We start from the raw sequence: 15,511 nt of genomic DNA, 5'->3' as shown, positions 1-15,511 counted from the left end.
CCCAGGATTTCCAAATTCTGCGGAGTCTCTTGTGTCGATGAATTTCTAGTTTTCTGTTTCTTTGTCAGTAATCAGATGCTGAATGAATTGGGTTATGCACTGTTGAAAGTTAATTCTTAGTGCTGGGGATTAATTTACAATACTAATATACATTGATGAATAGTGACTTTGATTCAAATAGACATGTCTTGATTTTGTATGGCTAACTAGTCTGTATTTACTTTAATAAATGATTTCACACTCTTCAGTACATTTGAATCAGGAACTAGGTAGTGAAATGTCATCTTACACAGCTTATGAAGAAGCAAGTGCCTTACAGAGCCATAACTCCACTCTCACATTTCACACCTTATATGAATCTGTCTCTCAGTTTGCTGAACAGAGTCCAACCATGCAATGTTCAAATGCCAACCGGAAAAAAACACTCTAACAAAATGCTAACAGGTGATAGGACAAATCTGCTTTGATAATTCATCACTGTAGGCAAATAAGCCATAAACATATCATAAGCAGGATATTATCCAACCATAGAAGATCTGTCATTTTAAAATGTGACATATTTACTCCTTGAGGTGAAGCACAAGTTCAGCTGCTGTTGTGTGCCTAGCACGATTAGTTGTCCTTGGTAATCACTGTTCCATTTTCCTGACGTTACTGTGAATCGCAGATACAGCCTGTACTTTGGTGTTGTTTGTTCTGTTCTGCAATTAGATTTCTGGTTTTGTTATCAATCAGTATTTCTTGCAATACAGAGAGTTCCATCTTGGAACAAAGCAATAAAATGAGAAGCAGCTGATCCCGACTGGCGGCAAGGAGTATTGAAAGCACCATAGACTGCTTATCGATTTCTCATTCCAGTGAACATATCCTCCCCTCCACATCCATTCCGCACTTCTTTGCACCTGCCTATTACCTCCCCCAGCTTCCCCTCACCCTCCTCCTTCCCTACTATGGTCCACTCTCCTCTCCTATCCGATTCCTCTTTCTCCAACCCTTGAACATAAGACACAGGAGCAGAATTAGGCCATTCAGCCCCTTGAATCTGTTCAATCACGGCAATCCCATTCTCTTGCCTTTTCCCTGTAAATTTTGACTCCTTTACTATTCAAGAGCTAAACAGCCTATTCAGTCTATACATGAATTAGAGCTTTCCTCTCCTGCTGCTTGCTGAGGAGGGAAGCTTCTTTCCTCCTAACTGCAGTCCACACTGCCAAGTTTTCAGAAATTTCATGCCTCTTGACTCGTGTGTGGTAACTGAGACCACGGGATTCTTCTGTTCCTCCATGGTTCCAAGAATCTCCGGCATTAACCTTTCACCCTGCCTTCCAAGGTGGATCTCATCATACTTTACCAGATTGTGAACTTCATTTACCGCTTCTCAGCCCATCTCTGCATCCAGTCGATGTCCCGTTGCGACTTATGACAACCATGACCAACAACACCACGAAGCTCCTCTGCCATCTTACTAACTCACCCTTCCACTTTCTCATGATGCAGAGCAGGGGCCTCAACAAATCCCTGCAAAAGCCCACTAGTCACAAACCCCAAGCAGAATATGTGCCAACTTCCACCACCTTCTGCCCTCTGTGGACAAGCTATTTCTGAATCCACACTGCCAAGTTTTGGGGAATCTCATGCCTCACGCCTTTCTGAGTGACCCTGACATACAGAATCTTACCAAGTGCCTTGCCAGCATCCATGTACACCACGTGTATAGCGGGACACTGAGCAACATGAGCGATGGCTCTCTGACCCTTAGGGAAATGGAGAAGCACAGGAGAACTAGAAAGGGATTTTTCTTTCGAAGAACCTGCTTTAGTTTTGTCTGGCATTGCCCTCCCCCCGGACTGGCTTCCTTTTGCCACGTGGCAGGCATTGTTAGAATCCCCCACAAAACTTCATATTATATTACACACTGACCTTCATTTTCCTATCAACACACACAAAATGCTGGTGGAACGCAGCAGGCCAGGCAGCATCTATGGGAAGAAGTACAGTCGACATTTCAGGCCGAGACCCCTCGTCAGGACTAAATGCTGCGTTCCACCAGCATTTTGTGTGTGTTGCTTGAATTTCCAGCATCTGCAGATTTCCTCATGTTTGCATTTTTCTATCATCTTTTTTGTCATTTAATATGTGACTATGTGGTAAACTGGAGGAGCAGATTTGTGGTTGACACCAAGATTCCGGTGGTTGTTGACCATGAGGAGGTCTGTTCAAGCTTGCAGAGGAATCTGGGCCAGCTGAAAAATAGCAGATGGATGAAGACAAGTGTGAGGATTTGCACTTTGGGAAGACAAACCAGGGAGCCTTTGGAAGAGGCCGTCTGCTGGGTGGGTAGTGTCTGCAGTGATTTTTTTCCTCCTCACTTCTTCATCCCAGGCACGCCCAAGACCTGCAGAAACGTTAGATTGCGAACAATGACCTTTTCTGCTGCCCTGACAATTCACTGTAGTTTCCATGCATTGTAAGAGGCGAATGTAAAATCAGATAGTCACAAGCTATAAAACCTCAGGAGGTATCCTGAAGCAAATTTTAATTCTCCACATTTCCGTTCACCTGACTTTCTAAATAACGGTTCCAATTATTCAGCAAAACCATGGTAAAAGTAAGATATTTTTGAAAGACGAAAAGTAGAAGTGAACAGCAGATATCACTTTAAGTAGCCATGTGCGCCTTGTGTGTAAATACTGGTCTTCCTCCTGTTTACAGAACTTGGGTGGGTGGGGGGACCAGCGATCACTGGGAGAGGCCGGTAAAACAATAACTACACTTCATCAGCTGCAGGCGTTTGTAGTTTATTAACTGCATTCTGATCCACAAACACTTCCTCTACACTCTCTCAAAGCCACAGAGCCTGCATTTGTAATGAGTTCTTCACATTGTAATTAATTAAAATAAGATTTTGTGGATTCTGTTAGTGGCTAATTAAAATAAGACGAGGCCTATGTATTTCAGCAAATGAATGAACAGTCACGATTGACTCATACGTTATTAAATAGGTCTTTGTACAGTCAATTTTTATCCTTTTGTTTAAAGTAAACCTAGATTTTATCTCACTGACTGCATGATTCTGTACAAATCAGTTGCCCATTTACTGATACAATAGAATGTATCACAAAAGAGAAAGAACACAGACACCTCACATGTTGGTAAAATCCGTAGTTGCGCGTCTCTCTACAGCTTGATGTAAGACATGGTTGAGTTCACTTGCTACTATATTTTAAAAATTTCTCCCAGCACATAATTTGTTTTGATTTATGGAAAAGGTGAGTTAATTCCACATTAAAAGAAAGCTCTTTGTGGAAAACTGAGTACATTTTGTTTTAGTTATTTTTTTTTCTGTATCATATATCTGGTTGGATTGAACAGCCTCACATCATATCTATAATACAATTGAATCTAAGCTTGCATTAGTAAACCATATACTCAGTGACCACTTTATTAAGTACACCTGCTGGTAAATGCAAATATCTAATCAATAAAAGCACGCAGGCGTGGTCGAGAGGTTCAGTTGTTGTTCAGAGCAAACATCAGAATATGGAAGAAATATGATAAGTGACTTTGAACATGGTACCAGGCGTGATTGGGGTATCTGAGAAATTGCAGTACCCCTGGGATTATCACACACAATAGTCTCTGGAGTTCATAGGGACTGGTGAGAAAGATTAAAAAAAAGCCCAGTGAGCAGCTGTTCTGTGGATAAAAGTACCTTGCTAATGAGAGAGGTCCAAGGAGAATGGTCAGACTGGTTCAAGTTGACAGGAAGGTGAAAATAACTCGGATAACCGCAGGTTACAACAGTAGTGTGCAGAAGAGCATCTCAAAATGCAGAACACATCAAACTTTGAAGTGGACGGGCTACAGCAGCAGAAAACCACAAACGTACACTTAGTGGCCACTTTATTAGGTACAGGAAAGAACATTACAGCACAAATATCAACAAATTAAATCTGAGTGAACAGATTACGTATTCATGCTCAAGTGGTTAGCATGGGGAGTGGTCTACATGACAGTATTCTTATTGTCATGGAAAGGTAGGATGCTGTCCTGAGAGTGCAAGGAAAGATCTGAGAAAATAGGATAGAGGGAGGGATTTGATTAAAGAATAATCTGAAGACAAGCAAAGAGATCTGTTTTGTGTGTGGGGGGTGTGGAGGAATGGTGTACTGGCCAATGAAGTAAGTATGGAGGCCAGTGTATTGAAAGATCTAAGTTTATGCTGGATTGGAAATTCATGGAGGTAATGGGTATACAAAAGCTTTTGATAAGACTGACATTTTTGGAGTTATATAGTGAAGGTCAGAGGGTAAATGTAAAGATAGCAATGAATGAGATTGGTGGGAAGAATCAAGAAGAGTGAAGATAAATAAGGATTAAAACTAGTTCTATTTGTCACATGTACAGTGCCTTTTAAAAGTATTCAGTCCCCAGCCCTTTGTTCACAGAAATGAATATTACAACCAGGGACTTAGATCAATTTAACTGAGAATTTTTATTTGTAAATCACATGCTCGTCTTTTCACAGTAGAGCCCAAAAAACAAGGAAAATTGTAAAGCGTGAAATACTAAGCAGAGGTTGACAGATTCTTGAGTGGTCACGGCATGAAGGGATATGGGGAGAAGGCAGGAGTTTGGGGCTGAGAGGGAAATGGATCAGCTAAGTTGAAGTGGTGGAACAGACTTGATGGGCCAAATGGCCTAACTCTGCTCCTATATCTTATGGTCTTATAATTGTGATTGCACACTACTGTAAGTGCAGTACATTCTTATGTGGATATCTTTTGTATCGCTCTGAATTGTAAAAAAATTCCTTATCAATAAAGGTAGAGGAAATTATCCATTCATACCCTGAGATTTTGATCTAATTATCACAATACCAAACCAGAATTTCATGCCTCACAAGTGTGACAAACCAAATAATACTTGTTTGGCAAGTAACTTAAGGTCACAAAATAAAAATTTTTTTGATATTTTTAAAAATGTTGTTCCGAGTGCAAATGCATAATTGTACAATCATGAACACCTTGGGCAGGAAAGGAAGTAGCTAAGTATGTCTGGTCTAAAGATGGCTTCCTCATTAGTATAAGAGCACCACACAATTGTCATTGGCTATGTAGGACCTTACTTAGAAGAACAAACTTGGGAACTAAAGTATATACTTAGTGGCCACTGTTTTAGGTACACCTGTTCGTTAATACAATTATCTAATCAGTCAATCACGTGGCAGCAACTCAATGCATAAAAGCATGCTGACAAAGTCAAGAGATTCAATTGTTATTCAAACCAAACATCAGAATGTAGAAGAAATGTGACTTTGACTGTGGAATGATTGTTGGTGACAGACAGGGTAGTTTGAGTATCTCAGAAATTGCTGATCTGGGATTTTCACGCACACAACACCCTCTGCAGTTTACAGAGAATGGTGTGAAGAACAGAAATAAATATACATCCAATGAATGGAAATTCTGTGAGCGAAAATGTCTTGTTAATCAGAGAGGTCAAAGGAGAATGGCCAGACTGGTTCTAGCTGACCGGAAGGTGGGGTTGAGTGGGTTTCGGGATCAGTCATGATAGAATAGTATAACAGATTTGATGGGCTGAATGGCCTAATTCAGCTCCTATATCTTATGGTCTTATGAACAATAATTCAAATAACCACACATTACAACAGTGTTATGCAGAAGAGCATCTCAGAATGCACAACACTTCACACAACATTTGAAGTTCCTTGAAGGGCTGCAGCAGCATATGATCACAAACATACACTTCCTATACCTATAAAAAAAATGGCCACTAAGTGTAATTTAATACTGTTTCAAGTGTCAAGAAAAGCTGCTCCACCCACCCTGTAGTGAATAATGTCTTTGACAAATATTTGCTTTGCAGTCTCAGTCACGGGTGGATGTAGATTAAAATAATCGAATGTTAAGTATGAAATCTTATCCTTTAAGTATCCTGACATAACAACTACAAAATCTTTGGGCTGCACAAGATTATAGCAGTTAGTGAAACACTATAGCACCTGCGATCAGAAAACTGGGTTCAATTCCTGTCAATGTCTGTAAGGAGTTTGTATATTTTCCCCATGACAGCAGGAGTTCCTCCAGTTGCTCTGATTTTCACCCGCATTCCAATAGACTATAAGATATAGGAACAGAATTGGGCCATTTGGTCTATTGAGTCTGTTCCGCCATTTCATCATGGCTGATCCATTTTTCCCCTCAGACCAAATTTTCTGCATTTCTCCTGTATCCCTTCATGCCCTGACCAATCAAGAATCTATCAACCTCTGCCTTAAGTATACATACCAATTCTCTTCTTCTTGCCCCTTCTCTTCTGCTCACCTGCCCTAGTGCCTCTCCTCCTTCCCTTTCTCCCACGGACCACTCTCCTCGCCTATAAAATTCATTCTTCTTTAGGCCTTTACCTCTTCCACCTTTCACCTCCCAGCTTGCTACTTTATCCCACCTCCCTCAACCACCCACCTTTCCCCTCATCTCGTTTCACCTAATACCTGCCATCTTGTATTCCTTCCTCTCCCCCACCATAGAACAGTATAGCACACAGCCACTTGGAGTATTGTGAGCAGTTTTGGGCCCTTTATCTAAGAAATGATGTGGTGACATTGTAGAGGGTCCAGAGGAAGTTCATGAGAATGAAATGGTTAATGTATTATGAGCGTTTGATGGCTCTGGGCTTGTACTTGCTGGAATTTAGAAGAATGAGGAGGATATAATTGAAACCTATCAAATATTGAAAAGCCTGAAAAGTGTTCTAGAGTAGTGGAGTCTAGGATTGGGGGCACAGCCTCACAACGTCCCTTTCGAACAGAGATGACGGGAAGTTTCTTTAGCCATTGCCACAGATGGTTGTGGAGGCCAAGTCATTGAGTATATTTAGAAAGTAGGTTAGTAGGTTCATGATGAGTTAGCGTGCCCAAGATTATGGGGAAAAGGCAATAGAATGGAACTGAGAGGGAAAATAGATCAGCCATGATGAAATGGTGGGGCAGACTTGATGGGCCAAATGGCTTAATTCTGTTCTGAAATTTTATGGTCTTATTCTAACTTACTGTAATTTTTTATGTATTGCATTGCACTGCTGCCACAAAGCAACAAATTTCAAAACATATTTCAGTGTTAATAGACCTGATTCAGAAATCTCTATTTCTGTTGGATTTATTCTGTCACAATTATTTGACCTTGTTGCAATTGCAGTTATGTAGTTTCATCAAACCAGGTAATAAATAGTGTTTAGTTCCCACAATTGAAATGTTTTCCCTAATTTGGTTGTCGGCAACAACACAAACATAAAACTCATGTTTCTAGCAAAGCTTAATTAAGTGTAATAAATAAAAGCTAGAAGCCATGGGTGAATGAAAAGCTATTCTTGTTGAGAATGACTAAGCAGTAATCTTCCATTGCCCTGGAACACATGAGGCTGTGGAACTTTTTATTTTACTTTGGCTCAATGCCAAGACATAGGAGACAAGTGTATGAACAAATATTTAGGTGAATTCAACAAAATTTCGTACAAATTATTATTATTCCTTCAGATTTTTTTTAGAAAAGGAAACTGATATGTAAAGGAATGACATTGTAAACAGAAAGTGTCAGTAGAAACATAGAAAACCTACAGCACAAAACAGTCCCTTCGGCCCACAATGCTGTGCCGAACATGTCCTTACCTTAGAAATTACCTAAGGTTACCCATAGCCCTCTATTTTTCTAAGCTTCACATACCTTTCCAGGAGTCTCTTAAAAGACCCTATCATATCCGCCTCCACCACCATCCCCAGCAGCCCACTCCACGCACTCACCACTCTCTGCGCAAAAAAAACTTACCCCTGACATCTCCTCTGTACGTACTTCAAAGCACCTTAAAACTGTGCCCTCTAGTGTAGAAACTATTCTGTAAAACTTTGCTTTTCCTCATTTACGCGCTAAGTATGCATTCTAAATTCCAAACTAAAACATGACAAAGCCAAATCAAATGTTACAAGTTGCTTTTCTTCCACTGTTGAGCAGCGATGCAGAAGGAAGTTCTGTTGCCTCACTGTTCCAGAGACCCAGGTTAGACTTCACAACTCATGTTCTCAGTATTATTTGTTACTGTTATTTATTTTGCACAGTTTGTTCTCTTTGCACATTGCTTTTCAGTCTTGCAGTTTCTCATCAATTTTTTTTGTATTTCTTTGTTCTACTGTGATTGCCCACTAGAAAATGAATCTCAAATGGCAACATACAAACTTTGAAAATAAATTTTCTTTGAACTCTGAAGTTTAAATTTTGAGTACATCTTATCTGAATTAAGTTGTAGAAGGAAATGTATGTTACTGAATGCTTCAGCACCATGAAATACAGTGGATTCTGGTTAATTGTGTCACATCAGAAACTTCAAAATTTTTTGAAACTTTACTCACCCCAACATGAACTGATTCCACAACTTCCACTTTCAAGAATTTTCCAACTCATGTTCTCAGTATTATTTGTGTCTTTTTCTCATTGACTGTTGGTAATTTTTCATTGATGCACTTGTATTTTTTTTTACTCTACTGTGAATGCCTGCACAAAAATAAATCTCAAGATAGTATATGGCGACACATACGTACTTTGATAACACATTTACTTTGAACTTTGGTTGGTAACTGTGTACATAATCCCTAGTTTCCCCATGTGCTTTAGATTCTCCCCATATGCTGATGACTTACTGATCGATAGATAATTGTCTGATGTATCATCCTCCTGATGTAGTTGGACAGAAAGAGAACTAGGGAATAGATGACAGGGAATATATATATACATATATATAGTTGCAGGAAAGTTAAATGGATGAAAGCGACAGTACGTTGTTAAGGACAAGATCCTTTAAGAGTGTAGATGAGCAGAGGGAATGGGGTTTAAGGTCTTAGTAGCTACACAGATCGATAGGGTGGTTAAGAAGGCATATGGCATGCTTGCCTTTGTTAGTATAGGCACTGAGTTCAAAAATCAGGAAGTTATGATACAGCTTTAGTTGGGCTGCATACAGTTCTGGTCACCCCTTTATAGGAAAGATGTAAAGGCTTTGGAGAGAGTGCAGGAGGTTTACCAGGAATTCCCCTGGATTAGAGGGATGAGCTCTAATGAGAGATTGAACAAGCTTTGTCTGTTTCTTTGGAGGAGCAAAGGCAGATAGAGACCTGATAGAGATTTATAGGATTATGAGAGGCTTAGATAGAGTAGACAGTATCTTTCTCCCAGGTTTGAAATGTCTAATGCCAGAGTACATATGCTTAAGTTGAGAGGACATAAGTTCAAAGGAGATGTGAAGTCCAACTTTTTGTACACAGGGAGCTGTGGGTGCTTGGAATGTGTTGCCTTTGGCAGTGGTAGAGACAGAAACTTTCGAGACTATTAAGAGACATTTAGATCAGCACATGAATGTGAGGAAAATGGAAGGATATGGTCATTGTGTAGGCAGAGGGAGTAGTATAGTTGGCCATTTGACTGATTGGTTCAGCTCAACATTCTGGGCCAAAGGTCTTGTTCCTGTGCTGTACTGTTCTATATTCTATCAATGGGATACATGGGATTCTTCTGAGAGCTTGCCTAGAATCAACAGTCTGAATGAGTAAGGTTTCAGGATGTAATCTGGAATATATAAAAACATGAATATTTTTCTTAGTCCAGTTCCTTCATTGCTTATACTTAACTATTTCCATTAGTTTAAATATCAGAAGGAAGTTTGCCAACTGTTCATATTGGAAGTAAATTTGTATTATTGAAGTGCAAACAACGACCTTCAAACACTCTATCATACCGATATTACAGCTGAGTGATTTGACTTTGACTGTGTAGGTAAAGTGCAACAAAATACCTTAGGGTGGCACAATAGTGTAGTGGTTAGCATAACGCTATTACAGTACCTGTACCAGCAACCTGGGTTCAATTCCTGGTGCTGACTAGAAGGAGTTTGTACATTCCCACGTGCCAGCATGGATTTTCAATGGCACATTTCCTCCCACGTACCAAAGGTGTGCTGGTTATGCATGTCATTGAGTGGCTTGGGCTCATTAGGGCCTGTTACTGTGCTGTATCTCTAAATTAAATGCATGGCCAGGGCACTGTGGTGGCATCACAGCTGAGGGATGTGACTGTGTAAGTAAACATATTGTGGGACAGCATGGTAGCGTAGCAGGTAGCTTATTACTCTTTCAATGCCAGCAATCTGGGTTCAGTTCCCACCACTCTTTGCAAGAAGCGTGTACTTTCTCTCCGTGACTATGTGGGTTTCCTCCCTCATTCCAAAGACGTAGGGATTCATAGTTAGTTGGTCACATGGATGTAATTTGGTGGTATGGGCCCGGAAGAGCATGTTACCTAGCTGTATCTCTCAATAAGATTAGTAAATCAATATGGTGCTGATTTTCAGAATCTGTCAAAAATCTTGTTTTTACTGAATCATAAAATCAGAGAATTTTGCTGTTTGGAAACTGAATAGTTCTTTGTTTTGCTCAAGGCTGCTGTTGAAAGACCACACTCTGAGATGTTTATTTTTTCCCATATAATTGAGCTTTGGACAATGCAGCGGCCTGGCAAGTTCACACTATCAGCACAACCTAAGGAAGTCCCATGGAAAGTAGTGTGACAAGGTGCATATGGTCCAAGTGAACAGTAGATCCCCCGTGTTGACATTCAGCAAACAGAGATGAAACACATGTCCTCACTTCACAGTGCAGGAGGGATGAAAACATGACATATCTGTAAGCAGGCGGCCTCTTGAGTCCAAATGAAAGGCATCAATCTGGGAATTTCCCTCCTCAGATGCTGCCTGACCCACAGAGTCTTCCAACTGTTTGTTTTTTGGTGTGCATTCCAGCAACTGCAGTCTCGTGGTTCCGCCTCTCGTATTTCGTGTGTGGTTGATTTTGCTGGTTGTGCCATTGTGCTGGTTGTCCATTGTATTCACCAATGACAGGAAGCTTGAGCAGGAAGGTTTTTAATGGGGAAAATCCATCGCACTGGGGCAGTTCCACTCTCTCGACCTCAGAAAATAATATAACAGTTCACTTTCATAATCGGAATCGGGATTACCATCACTGACAGACAACACATTATGAAATATGTTTTGTGGCAGCAGTACAGTGCACAACATAAAACATTACAATAATGAGTAGTTAGAAAGATAGGCAAGTGAGGGATTAAATTTGTTTAAAATGAGGTAATATAATTCTCTGAGAATCATATCTATAACAAGCTTTATTTTGGGATTGTGCCTAGATTATACTTTGGTGTGAACTAATGGTTTGGTAGCTATTGATGCATTTATCAGTTCTGGTATTCTGATCACCTTTAGGCTTAAGAATCTGATGCAGTTTTAGTGTTTCATGTTCAATAATCCTCAAAATCCATCCACGGACAACTTAAGATTGAAGGAAATCATAGTTTGGATTGAGGGATTTTCAACTGGAGTATGTAAAATAAAATCTGATTCAGAACCTGATTTTATTTTCATGTTTATCACAGCATGTACCAATCTTATCAATACATTTAAATTACTATGTTCTGATTATTAGAAAAGGCAATTAGATAAGTCATATGCATAGAAACATAGAGAATAGGTGCAGGAGTAGGCCATTCGGCCCTTTGAGATTTGCCAGTCTATCTTAGCTAATTCACGTCTCATACCTTCAAAGTTACCCTTCTTTAAGTTCAGAACCTATGTCACTCTCCATCTTAATGAAGAATTCCACCATATTATGGTCGCTCTTACCCAAGAGGCCTCACACGACAAGATTGCTAACTAACCCTTCCTCATTGCTCAATACCCAATCTAGAATGGCCTGCTCCCTAGTTGGTTCCTCGACATGTTGGTTCAGAAAACCATCCCGCATACATTCCAAGAAATCCTCTTCCTCAGCACCCTTACCAATTTGGTTTACCCAATCTATATGTAGATTGAAGTCACCCATTATAACTACTGTTCCTTTATTGCACGCATTTCTAATTTCCTGTTTAATGCCATCCCCAACTTCACTACTACTGTTAGGTGCCTGTACACAACTCCCACCGGCGTTTTCTGCCCCTTAGTGTTATGCAGCTCTACCCATATCGATTCCACATCCTCCAGGCTAATGTCCTTCCTTTCTATTGTGTTAATCTCCTCTCTAACCAGCAATGCTACCCCACCTCCTTTTCTTTCCTGTCTATCCCTCCTGAATATTGAATATCCCTGGATGTTGAGGTCCCATCCTTGGTCACTCTGGAGCCATGTCTCTGTGATCCCAACTATATCATATTCATTAATAACTATCTGCACATTCAATTCATCTTAATAACTATCTGCACATTCAATTCATAGGAAATGTTATATTCACCCATCCTACATCCATTATTATTCTGAATATTTAGACTTGGAGAAAGTACCACAGTACTACTGTGCTTAGTACTTTTGACATCATGTCTTTGATTTTGTACAACATCTCTATTAATGTAAATTTTAGTGAATTAAAGATTAGTTTTATTTGTCACATTTGCATCAAGACATACAATGAAATGCATCATCCGCATCAATGACCAACGCAGTCCAAGTACGTGCATGGAGGGCAGCCCACAAGTGTGGCCAGGCTTCTGGTACCAACATAGCATGTCCACAAGTTACTACCCGTAACTCATACATCTTTGGAATGTGGAAGGAAACCAGAGCATCTGGCAGAAATCTATGCAGGGAGAACATATAACTCCTTACAGACAGCAGCGGGAATTGAACCCTGATTGCTTGTGCTGTAAAGCGTTAGGCTAACTGCTACACTACTGTGGCAGCTCATTATCTTATTAAATTTTAATGATTTCATAAGTCCAGGCATTAACATGTAAAACTGCACATTTAAAAATGGGCTTTAAAGGGATTGAAAGCCCTGTTAATCCTCTAATTTCATGTTTTATAAGTGAGTAATTTCCCAAGGATATCAAAAAGGATTTGCATATAGCAAGATTAGCTTGAGTGCATCTTTTTTTTTGATACACTTTAATCGCATGCATTGTTTCGCATGCATTTGTTCCTTACAACTCCTGGCTCTGATTTGCTGTGTAATTGGGTGCAGTGTTTGACCAGTTCTGTCTGAGTGGGTTTCTTTAATGTGGTACCATGCAGAACAGATCAGCTCTTTGAAATCTGCAGTGGTCTTAGGGTGCAGAGGTACCACCCCCTGCCTAAAGTTTCTTCAGCGTCTGTCTGCAAACCGTTGCCAAGGTTTTGCAGGGTTCATGAATGTGAGCTTTTGTCTGCAGCACACGTCTGTCTCGAGTGCTCACACAGACCTTAGAGCAAAGGCTCTTTCAGATGCACAAGTCCCCTCCATCACACAAGACAGCCCATTTAAGTCACATGCCTGAGGTCTCGGCAGAATGGAGTACAGCTGCTGCCACTTTGGTTACTAACATTAGCAGCTGCTGGGCAAACTTGAGAAACTCCACTGCACAGAGGACAGGGAACGTTGCTCAGACCCTGATGCCATGCTGTCTCAGAAACTCTGGTTGGGGAGCGAACTGGCACATCCCTCTGTTATGCTCAAAACTAAAAAGGATACAAAACATCAAGAGGTGGTGGCTGTGAGCTTGGGGATGAAAATGGGTAGAAGGAGTGCAGTGCTATGGCAACCTCTGAAACTTTTTGCATATTCACAGATCACCTCGCTTGTCAGAAGGGCTGCCTTGAAGCAAAATGAGAACAACTTCAACTATGAGAAAGCTCACAATTTTAAGGTAAGGCTGTTTTTCTTTATATAGATTTGTTGTTTTAAAAATGCTCTGTCCACTGACACTAGGCATTTGTAATTATGAAGTCCACTATGCATGACTGTTGCTCTTAATGTATGTTCTGATCAGAAGTTGTTCAAATTTGCTTTCTCCACCAATGCAGTTTTTCATTTTTATAAACGAGGACCACAGATGTATCAAGAAGCAACACATATTGGAATTTTAAGCATGTTTATGCTTCTTTATCATGCTTGAAACTTTACATATCCTTCTTCATATCAGAATTGGGGTTCAGTTTTCATGTTTGCTTTCCTGAAAAAATTGGTCTTTAATAGTATATAATTAAAAATGATTTGAAAATATAACTTTATATGGTTGAGAATGTTTCTGCAGCAAAAGTCTTTAATTGTATTTACCTAAAATGGTTTGAAAGTAAAACTTTATATGATTGAGAATGTTTCTCTCGCGAAGGAGTAAAGCAACTGTAGATATGCTTGCATATGCTGTCAGTCTGCACAAGCACAACAGCTGCCTTCTCTTACTCCTCACTTCTATAGATAATGGAATTTCTCAGAGTTCTGAAAATGGAAATTCACTTTGCAAAGAACTTCAAGATTGTTTGATGTCATTTCCAGTACACAAACGTAAAGGAGAACGAAATAATTGTTACTCAGAACGACACAACACAATGAAAGCACAGTGAGATAAAGAACATGTTGATTTCTTACAAAAAACATAATAAATATAAATACACAAGATAGCTCAGGTATATAAGGTAACTTTCGGTATGGAATTAGCTGACAGGACATGATTAAACAGTGGTTTTGGGGGTGGTGGAGCTGTTGGAGAAAGTAACGCTTTTTGAGTCTGGTGGCCCCGGCGTGGATGCTACAAAGCCTCTTTCCTGCTGGGAGTGGGGCAAACAGACCATGAGCAGGGTGGGTGGGATCCTTTATGATATTGCTGGCCTTTGGTGTAAGTCTAAAGTCCTGGATGGTGGGTAGGCTACAAGCTATTCAGGCTGCAATATACTTTTGCCCCACGTTGCTGCTCATTTGGTAGTTTAAAGTATCAAGCTGTTTACTGTTGGAAAAATTATCTTGCAGCTAATCACATTTCTGTTCGCAGTTCACAGTTACACATTCTCCAAAGTACAATGAGCAATGAAACATGTTTAAGTTTGAAATGTTCTTATATCTGAAAGTTAGTTTATTTAGAGACATAGTGCAGAACAGGCCCACTCAGCCCAATGAGTCTTAGCACCCAGCAACCCAAGTATTAACCCTAGCCTAATCATGGGATAAATTACAATGACCAATTAACTTACTAACCAGTACGTCTTTGGAATGTGGGAGGAAACCGGGGCACCTGGAGGAAACCCATACGGTCACAGAGAGAACATACAAATGCCTTTCAGATGGTGCCAGCCAGGGTTAAATAGGTGGGTTTCTGCACAGTGCAGCTCATAGTGCCAGATGGGGCTGTTCCACACTGTATCTCTAAGTAAGCAAGTAAATAAAATTGCATTTAGTATGGTCATTAGTCTGACAGAGTGGAGATGCATCTCTATCAAAGAAGGTGTAAGGCACTACCTCCCTCCACTAGCCTGCAGGTCATCCTTGGGCAGAGTGTAGCACCTGCTTAGCCCCCCGATCGGGGTCACGTGAACTCATGGAAGCAACTGGTTCATATCACAAGTCCTGGTTACGCGACCACAGATGCCAGGCAGGCAATCTCTGAAGAGTATTGATAATAGCTGGGATCTCTCG

The 15,511-nt window shown here is 40.3% G+C and overlaps 1 protein-coding gene across 2 annotated transcripts in view; it reads left to right on the top strand.

Annotated features, from left to right (window-relative positions):
- The window catches only part of chn2 (chimerin 2), a 251,322-nt gene that overhangs the window by 183,250 nt on the left and 52,561 nt on the right, over positions 1-15,511 (top strand). For both annotated transcript variants that reach the window (XM_059945052.1, XM_059945053.1), the window contains one exon: positions 13,671-13,748. In XM_059945052.1, the coding sequence (XP_059801035.1) occupies positions 13,671-13,748 (78 nt within the window). The remainder of the gene's footprint in view (positions 1-13,670; positions 13,749-15,511) is intronic.

Source organism: Hypanus sabinus, chromosome 20, assembly GCF_030144855.1.
Source record: "Hypanus sabinus isolate sHypSab1 chromosome 20, sHypSab1.hap1, whole genome shotgun sequence".
NCBI lineage: Eukaryota > Metazoa > Chordata > Chondrichthyes > Myliobatiformes > Dasyatidae > Hypanus > Hypanus sabinus.
This window is presented reverse-complemented; position numbering and strand designations above follow the sequence as displayed.